The sequence below is a fragment of the Vanacampus margaritifer genome, chromosome 2 (assembly GCF_051991255.1).
Source record: "Vanacampus margaritifer isolate UIUO_Vmar chromosome 2, RoL_Vmar_1.0, whole genome shotgun sequence".
Classification (NCBI taxonomy): Eukaryota; Metazoa; Chordata; class Actinopteri; order Syngnathiformes; family Syngnathidae; genus Vanacampus; species Vanacampus margaritifer.
This window is the reverse complement of record NC_135433.1, coordinates 28,913,383-28,924,608: the sequence shown is the minus strand read 5'-3', so window position 1 is coordinate 28,924,608 and position 11,226 is coordinate 28,913,383. Positions and strand designations below refer to the sequence as shown.

Sequence of the window (11,226 nt, the reverse complement as noted above, 5' to 3'; positions counted from 1 at the left end):
TGCACCCATGAGCTTTGAGGTCCTCTGATAGACCGTCAGCAAAAATGGTCTTGAGACCCGCCTCATTCCACCCGCTTTCCGAAGCCAATATTCGGAATTTGATGGAATAATCGGCATCAGACTGTAGGCCTTGTTGTAGGGAGAGCAATCTCTTGCCAGGTTGGCTGCGAAAAGGGTGGTCAAAGACCTTGCGCATCTCAGCAGTAAAAGAGTCATATGATTCTAGGACTGGTGATTTCGATTCCCACAGGGAATTGGCCCACTTCCCAGCTCTGCCTTTGAGCAGGATGATTACATGAGTCAATTTGGAATGGTCAGAAGCGAATGCGCTAGGCTGTTGGTCAAAGACTAACAAGCAATTAAGAAGGAACTGTCTGCAAGCTCCTACCTCCCCCATGTAATGCTTTGGTGGAGGGATGGATGGCTCTCTTGTTGCGGTGAGGGCCGCAGCTTGACTGGCAGTGGGGGGTTGGGCTGGGGAAGAGACGCCCTGGTTTTGATTGGAGGCCAATGAACCGACATCGGCAGTAAGGCCCCGGAGACAATCAAGAACTTCGTTAAGGAGCTTGTCATGTTTGCCGAGGAGCGTTCCATGAGCTCGGACGGCATGTCGAAGTGAGTCCGCGTCTGCTGGGTCCATGTTTAGGCCAGAACGTACTGTTAAAGGTGTGGCTGGCTTATTACCCAGGAGCAGACACAAACTTCAAAGTAACAACTGAATTTTATTCAACAAAGGAGTAAACAAACAAAAAAGAAGCTTCTCAAAAACACCTAAGTAAAAAAACACTCGAAACTAGGGAAAAAACAGGATTGTTTTCAGCTTGTACCGTGAATACGATGAGATGTTCTGGTGAGTAGTGGAGGTCAGACCAGAGCTTAAGTACTGAGGGTGATTAAAGATTGGAGGCAGCTGTGTGAGGAGCCCACCCAGACCTGAAAGGAAAAAACCTTTAACCTTCGTCCTATCCTTTCTAATAAGAGATGTGCACCTTCTACCATATTACTGACGTATTTTTTGTGCCAAAAGTGGGAGCTACATTTTTCATGTAGAGGTTGTTTGGTTACAAGAGGCCAGATATGATAAAGCAGACGGTGGTTGGATAATACGAATCGGTTCCGTATTGTTTTGTCAAGATACAATCCGCAGTGGTTAATTTGCCGTGACTGGCAACTCGCCATGACTTTGTAATGCTAATCGGCTGCCAAGTGGTCTTGACGAGACCGCGCAGTGGCCTAAATGTGCACATTTGTGTTATTCATAACCGCTTGTAAATGTCTACAAGCATTCACGGCAAATCAGAGACATTCACGGCAAAATAATGTTCGCGGGAGATTTGCCGGTTTCGGCAAAATAACCATTGCCTAAACAATCACAAACTAACGCTACAACATAGTCTCTGTAGTAACGTTAGGTAAAACGTTATGCCACTTTTCCACATATTGAAATAGTTCTCAAATTTCTTTTCATCTGCTCCCATGGCCAGTCGTTTCCATTCACAACATTAGCACATGACTACCATGACCGAAATCACTTCCCCTTCGAGAGAGAAGGGTATGGCCTAGGCGTGGCCTGGTGCAGCTATTTACATAAAAGTGACACGCCCCCAAAACAGGCTGTTTTGAACAGAGCGTTTTTTGGCTGATTTAGGGACAGCAAAAATATTAGATCCAAAGTCAATTTTGACGAATGCATGTCACAGACATGCCTTTTACACATTTGAGAACTATTTTAGTATGTTGGAAAGTTGAATAATATGAGACCTTTAAATTGGCTTGAGAGGTGGTCAGGTTAGAACTTAACCAGTCCCAAGTTTGCCTGATTAGAAGAAGTCCTTCACGGTGTGTTAAGATTGTTCCTTTTTAGCTGATTTTATTGGATGAGTGTTATTTTAAACTTCTAAGTTCTCACTTGTTGCTATTCCTATGGCAGTAGTTGTTTGTCTAGTTTCCTGACCCTTTAAATTCCCAAGTTGTTTAGAAAAATAAACGTGCACACATTTAGAACTTGATGGTGTAGTATGTTTGTTTTAACAATTTATATTAACGTCTAAACTGAAAACAAACTCATAAACTATTAAAATGCAGCATCCTTCACTTTAATGACTGATTTTCCCAGGTGCCTCATGTTATTCTCTTAAAGCTACCTAAAAACCAAAGTGGTGCTCTGAAATAATTGAAATTGAAATATTAAACTCGAGTCTCGTCCAATTAATTAATCAATCAAATATTTAATACAATAGTTAATTGACTCAATTTACTCTACTCTAGTGTTTTTTGTTTGTTTGTTTTGTTTTTTAATTAAGGTTCCTCTCAGCGTATTCAAAGGTGGACATGAAAGTAAAATGAACGAGAATCAGAATAACTTTTGAGTCTGGACAGTAAGACAAAACCTTTTTTGGAATAAATAGCCCAACAGCTGAAATAATGAGTAAAAAAAAACTGATGTGCCTTTTGATCCCCAAGGCATATCAGCCTTTTCGGAATCATTATAGTTGGGGGTATTTCAGTTCAACCTGTCCGGTCCTATGTTAAGTGATGAGGTTACTGCAGGCAAATGGGGTTATTACAGTTAACACACTTACTTGCAAATGCTTATACAATGATTGAGACAAAGTAACTTGCAAAATCCAAATTATGTCATGTTACAACCCTAAACTTACATTTACAGTTATTTATAAATATTTCCTGTGATAGAAGTGGCTCATAAATGCACGGTGGAAGAAAAATAGTGCAAGGTTTTTAAATATATTTCCAAATGAAAATCTAAAAAGTCCATATTTTGGAAAACCACCTTTTGCTTATGATTCAGTCTGGATGTTTGTATGTTTCTTACACTCTGCTTGGTTCTCACTCTCAGGATCTTCAACATCTCTCTTTCCTGCTCAGTGTGCGGTTGCAGCCTAGGCTTGCTTGATTTTGTGATGTTTTAATTAACATCAGCTAGGAGCCATGTTGGGAAAGTTCATTGCCTACGTGAACTAGTTCAATTCACAAAATGAACTACTTCAATTCATTGTTCATTATTAAACATTTTACACTATGTGTACCATTTGAAAAAATTATGTAGTTCATATCATGCTTTATATTTTTATTGCTCATGCGGCCATGGGAGTGGCTTGGGTTGCCAAATAAGGTGATGAAAACTTGTTTACCAAGCGATTGGCCGAGTTTTATCCTGGAAGTCTTACAAAACGTAGCACTTTTGAACAAAAATTAACCATCATTCAAAAACTGCTCACAGACGCCAGAATGAGCACGTTCACAAAAACGGTCAGGCAGAAATACACGACATTCAGTTCACGTTTGCTCAAAACGAGTTCATGAACTTTTTTCATTAAACTTGTTCAGGTTCAACACTGCCTAGCAACATACAAAAAACTCAAGCTGCCATTAACATTGGTCTGACAGGCTGCTATTACTGTATGAGTCATAAAGTTGGCCAGCAACCTGTCTTGACAAGAAGCCTGGCCTTTATTTTTAGTAGCAATTATTTCTTGGTTATGATTGCCTCACGACGGGTGGATGCTAACTGGGTTGTATCAACAAAACACAGTAGGCCTAAAGATCATACTTGAATAATCGACTTGAGCGATGCATATTCTTGAATCAGTGCAAAATATCACAATTGTAATAATTATGGTATCATAGTATCGGAAACAAGTGGATGCTGACTTTGCGGCATGTTGTACATAGTTGTGGTAATTGCATGCTGGTTTTCATGTCATTGAATTGTTGGGATGTGTGCGCACTGCGAGTGTACTTTGTTGTCTGCTAGTGACGGCCTGCGTATTTATTCATCATGTGGTAAGTATCATGTACATCACCACGATATTGTACATCTTTGTCTGCCAACTTTGTTGTTGCAATGAAGCAAATAATAATAATAATAATAATAATAATAATAATTATAATAATAATTATAATAATAATTATAATAATAATAATTATTATTATTATTATTATTATTATTATTATTATTATGCTGCATAAAAGGTGCTGTACAGTAAAAATCAGTCATGCAATAAAGACAGGTAAAATACTACTACTACTACTACTACTAATACTACTACTACTACTACTAATAATAATAATAATAATAATAATAATAATAATTATTATTATTATTATTATTATACAGTAGAAATCTGTAAACATTTACAGTAAAAATCAGTCATGCAATAAAGACAGGTAAAATAATAATAATAATGATAATAATAATTAATATTATTATTATTATCCAGTCATGCAATAAAGACAGGTAAAATAATAATAATAATTTTACCTGTCTTTATTGCATGACTGATTTTTACTGTACAGCACTTCTTATGCAGCAATGGTTGTTTTAAAGTGCTTTATGAAGGTGAGTTGAGCTCATAGTGCTGTTTCATTATTATTCACAGCAAACGCAATAGCTGTGTTTCTGAAAGTGAATAAAATGTCTTCTTTCAACTTATGTAGGGTTTTGTTTTGTTTTTAAATACAGCATAACAGTGACAACAAATCAAGTTACAAGGAATGTGCAATGATAGGGGAGTTAACTCGTTTGTCAGGTGTGGTTAGTTGTTGTAGTTAGTTGCCAACTTGTCACTCAAGATGTATGGTGCACAGTTGTGTTTAAAGCATTGCAGCACAAAGTTGACTTTTCTCTACGTATGCATCACTATAGGGGAATATTTTTTGCAGGTTTGTGTGATATGCTTTTAGATATGCCAGATTCTGAACTTTATTGGCATTACACAACTTTTTTCATAGCAGGAATAGTGGACAGGAACATCTGTACCAAATATGGACTAGAGGTCCCAAAATCAAGATGGCAGACACCTCGGAAGGTGGTTGACAATAAACGGGACAAGATCCTGTTGGACTTCCAGATCCAGACTGACAAACTGGTGATAACCAACCAGCCTGACATAGTGGTGGTGGATAAACATCAAATATCCGGAAAAATGGACATGAAAAGCTGGAGAAATACCAAAGAATGAAGGAAGAACTGGAGAAAATGCGGAGGGTGAAGGCAACAGTGGTCCAGAGCACAAATGCTTTTAATATACAGCAGTGAAAACAACTATTTACATATGTAGCGAGACGTCTACATTAACATTTAAATATACACTATTTACATTTTGACACAACATGTAATTAAAAGTTAGATTTCAATTTGTATCTAAAATCAATATCATATGTTGGTTGAAGGATTCCTAAGCCAGCACGTGACTGGTCAAGAAGTGGGACTTTGATGGCAGGGTCCAGAAGTTCCATTTCGAAGTAAGACAGAACCAAAGTCAAGAACTGCTTAATTTCATATATGGCAAAAAATCTGCCAGGGCATTTGGTGACCCCAGACCCAAAGGGCATGTAGAAGTAGCGTAATCTCCTGCCGTTGCGATAGAACGTGCTTTTCTCCTGACCAGTTTCATCCAAAAATCGGTCAAATTTATATTCCTGCAGGTTCAAGAAGACAGAAATGTACAATTAACAAACTTTCTGTACTTGATGCTGATCATGCTCCTATACTAAATTTGAATGATTCTTACATAGGGGTCTTCGTAGATTTCTGGATCGTAGTGCAACAAAGGTGGGTACAGTGCAATGACATCATCTTTCCTTATATGGTATGCCTCCTGGTTGTCAAGGTGAAGTAAAAAGTCCTCTTTGGCAACACGCACATTCATGGAAGCACTGGAGAGACGCATGGCTTCCTTGATGATACTGTCTGTGATTGAAAGATATGTCAATATAATATAAACTTGCAACAGTTTTCTTGACTGATTGTGTAAAAATGCACTATGACGATTTACTTTTGTACTGCAATCAACTCACCTAAAACAGGCATATTGTCCAATTGGTCCCTTTTCAAATTCAATGTGGGGTCACTCGGGTTAACGGTCTGACCTGAAGCCTCCAGTACTCTTTTCACCTCCTCACGAGCTGCTTTCATTGCATCTGGACTTCTGTAATCACAGACAGGAGCAAGCGGGTCATTCACATGTGCCGTATTGTCATTTCTTTTGAACGAGAAAATCAGTTATAAGACAGATTGCTCATGAAATTAAAGGGGAAGTCAAGCCTACAAATTTTTGGGGGACAATAATGTGTTCTATGCAGCCCTACTATTCTAAATATGGTATTCTGTTTGATATTATGTTAGTGGAATATGTTTAAGCAGCAAAATCCAGCCATTTTTATCCATCTCAGAGGGCGGCCATTTTGCCACTTGATGTCGACTGAAGATGATATCAATGTTGCTCAGGTCTCAGGTACCAACCAATAGGTGCGCTCTGATTGGTTGTTACCTGACCTGAGCAACTGTGATGTCATCTTCAGTTAACAGCAAGTGGCAAAATGGCCGCCCCCTGAGATGGATAAAAATGGCTGGATTTTGTTTCATAAGTCATATTCCAAAAATGTGATATTAATCAGAATGTCATGTTTATACATGTGAGGTCTCATATAAAATATTATTGTCAATAATTTTTTATGGTTAGTAAGCATACTGTACTGATTTTTTTGTGTCGGTTTTCTTGTTATCACTATTTCAATGTACTGTGCGTTCATTGGTGTTTTATGCCTATGTTCTGTCTAAGTTCTAGTCAACAAATTAGGTGTGCTGGGGACATGTGACAGAAAACACATATCCTCAAACACTAACACTCAGCAAGGCCTTTAAACCCCAAGCCTTACAGCTAAGGGCAAAAATGCTAAGCACTAGGCTGCTATGCTGCCATATTCATAACCAGTTATCTGAAGTTGATAAAAGTTTGATAACATGATGTAACTCCAGCACAGAAACGACGTGTACAAGATGACTGGCGGAGGCGACAAAGTTTACTACTGAGTTTTCTTGATTACATTTTGATACATCAATAAATCAATTGCTTTCTGTTTGATTGTTGTATTTCATGACATTTAAAAAAAAAAAAAATCAATAGTAGATTGATAATAGATTATGATATGTGCACACTAGCAGATAGATGGCTACATTAGATGGAATAAAACATCTAGCAGTTTGTCAGCCAAAATAAAATTTAAAAAATGAAATGATCATACCTTATCATGTAAAAAAGACTCCAAAAGGTTGCCGGCAAGGTATTAGCTTGTGAAGCCCAGAGCAGTGCAACGTGAGTTCTGGCCTTGCTTACATCATTGAAGGTGGATAAGGAATCGTTGAGGATGATCCTCATGGAGATCAGATCCGAAACGTTCTCCCTTTTGGACAAGTTTTCAGCATGCATCGTTTTTGCTAGATTCTACACATTTATAAGAAAAAGACACATCAAGACATTAATCGAAATATTGAAACAAAAGTGTTTGCAGTAAATGAATGGTTTGGTCTTGTCCAGGTTGCCACTGACCTCTCTGGCACTGTAGGCACTCTTAAAGACATGGATAGGCAGTCCAGCCACCAAAGCTGGGAAGATCTTGTCGAACTCTTTGAAATTCTCTAACGCGTTCAGCACCAAGGCTTTCTGAGCTGCCTGCCGGGCCTGGCACTTATCCTCACCAAGATCTTTACCGAACAATGTCAGATAGCCTGACTCAAACATCACCTGGAGAACACAGTTTAAAGGGAAGTTTCATCAAATCTGTTCAGTCTTTACTACAAGCGGGGTACGCTGTTGGCTTACCTTGTAGCAAAAAGCAAAAATGCCATCCACTTCCCAGCGGTCCTTGCTGGGACTGAGTGTGTTGGACTTCAACATTACGTCCTGGAGGTGCTCCATCATGCTGTCAATCAGGGAGGGCAATGCCTCGCCTTGCAAAGTCTTCAGAAAAGTATGATGGAGATTTTCTGTGGTGTGACCGTGCCGAGGGTCGAAGCTATCGTGCCCAAATGCCTAAAGAAAAGATCAACAGTTGATAGTGTACAATATAAGCAAATGGGTGAGAAAACCCCCCCATTACACAACCTGGAGTTATTAAATTCTCTAAACATACCTTTACTGATGTAGCGAAGTGGAATTTCCTCCAGTCCAGGTGTCGACCTTGTCTGATGACTGAGTGGTACGAGAAGGGGTCACACAGGAAGTGAATGTATTGGCCCGCAATCTTGCAGGTGAAAATGTGGCCGCACTTCTTCTGACGGCTACGGAGGAACTGGAGAGGGTTGGCCCCAAATTGAAGAGCACAACCAAGAAAGGGGATCCAACCATTTTCAACTGCAGGCTCCCCAGGTTGCCTGCGGACATTGAAGGGGAAAAGACATTATTTACCTCCACAGATGAAAATCGGTTTGTTTATTCAATGAGACTTGCATGTTTTGTGGCTTTTCTTTTCTGCTCGATTACAAATAATGCTACAGACATTTGCTCTGTGGTATATCAATTTGTGAATGTTCCCTGATGTGTTTCTTAGATTGTTATCACCAGTTAAAGATGGCATTTTTGCATTAAGCCTTAATCACATAGATGTCCTTAATTCCTTTTTCTATTATAAAGAAGTATTGTGATTATTTTAACGTTGTATTATTATCTTACTGCATGATTATAATTTTTGTGATAATTCCAAGATAGAAGCAATACACTGCTCGCTCGTGAATGCTTCTCTAAGAAATAATTGGCCCGTGAGTTTATTGTACTTGATGGTGCAGTGGCATTGTTTTTAAAGCAGACATTAATCAAGCACAAGATATAAAATAAAAATATATGTATATAAAGAAGAGTACTGGAATTTATACTTGTGAATGAATTATTTTTTTTCAACATTCAACACAAATGTTTGTGCTGTCAAAAATTGTGACAATTAAATTGTGGTCTTACCTGCGTCGTGTCCCCACAGCCAGCCAAAGGACGCAGCAGAACCCCACCAACACTGCCCATATTAGAGCGATGCTTATTATCATATTGCCGACAATAGTAATGAGGGGAAGGTCCAAGAGAATAAAAGGCTCAGGTGTTTGACGAAGAACAAAATTGTGTAAATGTGCATGTGCGTCAATGAGCAGCATGCATGAGCCCAAGTGGGAGTGATGACACATTGCCATGTGGGAGGTTTTTATAACTGCATTGTGTCTTGGGGTGGGTCCAAAGGCGGACCAAAAAAAAAAAAAGTTGAATTATGTCATCACTGTCAATTCAGCAGGGTGATGATTTGTCACTATTGCTTTGTCACTACTACACTGAATAAAGACTTGTTGTTTCTCTCTTCAAATGTGATTACCGCTGTTTGTAACTTTGTTAGCTCTTGAGATTGATTATAACCAATTCATCCACATCCACCATGATGTCAATGCTTCTCTGGGAAACCCAGTTCCATGCATGCAGTGGACTGATTGTGCTTGTGTGTATGATGGCCTTGACCAGAGTCCATGGACAGTGCTACCTGAAAGACATAAGCGTTAGTAAATAGATTCAAGGTCCCTGCTTTGTGCTTGCTTTGTTTTCAATGGAACTGGATGTGTAACGCGGCAGAATCAGTTGTGTGATAAATACTGTATTCGTCCATTAGAGATGATTATTTGTTAAATTGAAGCACTTTTTATGGCCGATACCCAGTCCATTACAAAATAATTGTAAATAAATATGAAAAAGCCTTAGAAAAGTTTTAAAGTTTATCCAAACTCACCTCACTGGTGCTTGGGGGGGTGCAATGGTGTGCTCAATGTTAGTATGCTTCCTTTTTTCACCTCCGTTACAATTTCATAGATAAAAGCTGTATACTATACCAAAAATAGCATGTTCAAAATGTACACGACTAGCAGCTGAGTAAACAACATCCATCAAAATCAATAGGTAGATACGGCACACTCCTTTTGAGCTGTGTGTCTATGGTGATGCTAAGCTAATGTCCATGGAATAGAACTTTATTTGTCAGTTAAGATAAACAGAAATTCATCTTTGAACACAGCCTTCAAATCTACATCCAATACTCTCTCACATACCACAATTCTAAAAAGATTAAAAAAAATAAAATTTGACGCTTAAAAAAATGCTTTCCGTTACCTCTGAAGAGACCGTTATCCCTGCCAACATGGCTGCCTCTAGGATGTCGTAGGATGTCTACGGCCAATTTGACTGTAAATCTGCTGTAATCTGCTATACATCATCTCTGTGGCGATGCATCCAACCATCCTCTGCACAGCATAAAGGTCGCAGGCGTGTTTGGAGTCGTTCCAAAATGACTTTGTCTGGTTGCTGTATCATCTGTCTGTCAATGAGCTAATAGACTGTTAAAAGGTCATGGCTGGTTTAGATACCGTAGGTAAAGGGAATGAATGAACAGTCCATTGTGTCGGTTGGCGTATTTTGCGCTTCATAATGCTCCACACGTTTTCATGGACACGGGTCTGGACTGCTGGCAGGCCCGTCTAGTCTATCTGTTGTAACACGTGTGAAATGCGGCATGGCTGAAATAAGCAGCGATATCCGAGATGTTGGTTTTTGAACTGATAACTAAAAGCAATCTTGATGGTCCTCCTTTTCCTCGTTGGCACTAAGAACATGACTGCCATGATTTCCCAAAACTATTGGACTCGTCAGACCACAGCCTACTTTTCCACTTTGTGCCAGCCCATCTCAGATGAGCACAGGCCCAGAAAAGCCGGTGGCACTTCTGATTTGTTGCTGATATATGGATGGCTATATAGTGCATTGCACGGTAGCATTTTAACTTTTGCATTTGTAGAAGTTGCGACAAACAGTGTTAAGTGAAAATGGTTTCCCTAAGTGTTCCTGAGCCCACATTGCAATATCCTTTACACAATGACGCTTTACGGCTTTGCTACTTGCGTGATGGTATTATGGAGCGTAGATGATGAAATCCCTTAATTACTTGCACTTGTAGGTTGGGAAATGTTGCTCACAATGTTGTTTACCAAGGGGTGAACCCCGCCCCATCTTTGCGTGTGAGCAATTGAGTCTTTTGGAGATACAGTACTCCTTATATATATAATCATATTCCTCTGTGGAATGCGCCAAAAATGTGTTTGTTGTTGTTGTCATAATTGTTGTTTAGCGTTCCTCAATTTGGCCAGTCTTTTGCGCTCCTTTATTGGAATGTAGCGCAGGCATGAAATTCAAAATGAGGTTTCTCAGTTTGAACATTATGTATTTTGTCTTTGCAGTGTAATTAACTGCATAAACGGTAGGTTGAATAGGATTTGCAAATCATTGTACTCTGTTTTTATGTTTTACACAAGGACCACATTTCACTGGAATTGGGTATTGTAATATATTTGAATGCTCAAAAGCATTCCCAAAAGATCCACTCTGCAGCAACAGGGTTTGAAAA

At 39.1% G+C, this 11,226-nt stretch overlaps 1 protein-coding gene across 1 annotated transcript; it reads right to left on the bottom strand.

The window, feature by feature from the left end:
- Positions 1–5,024: 5,024 nt before the first annotated feature.
- Positions 5,025–8,946, bottom strand: LOC144043896 (cytochrome P450 7A1-like). The gene is made up of 8 exons (XM_077557978.1): positions 8,757–8,946; positions 7,936–8,176; positions 7,626–7,835; positions 7,353–7,547; positions 7,048–7,247; positions 5,821–5,951; positions 5,535–5,713; positions 5,025–5,442 (listed from the first exon to the last, which is right to left on the bottom strand). The coding sequence occupies exons 1-8, from the start codon at positions 8,942–8,944 to the stop codon at positions 5,140–5,142; spliced, it is 1,647 nt and encodes a 548-aa protein (XP_077414104.1). The 5' UTR covers positions 8,945–8,946; the 3' UTR covers positions 5,025–5,139.
- Positions 8,947–11,226: the final 2,280 nt, after the last annotated feature.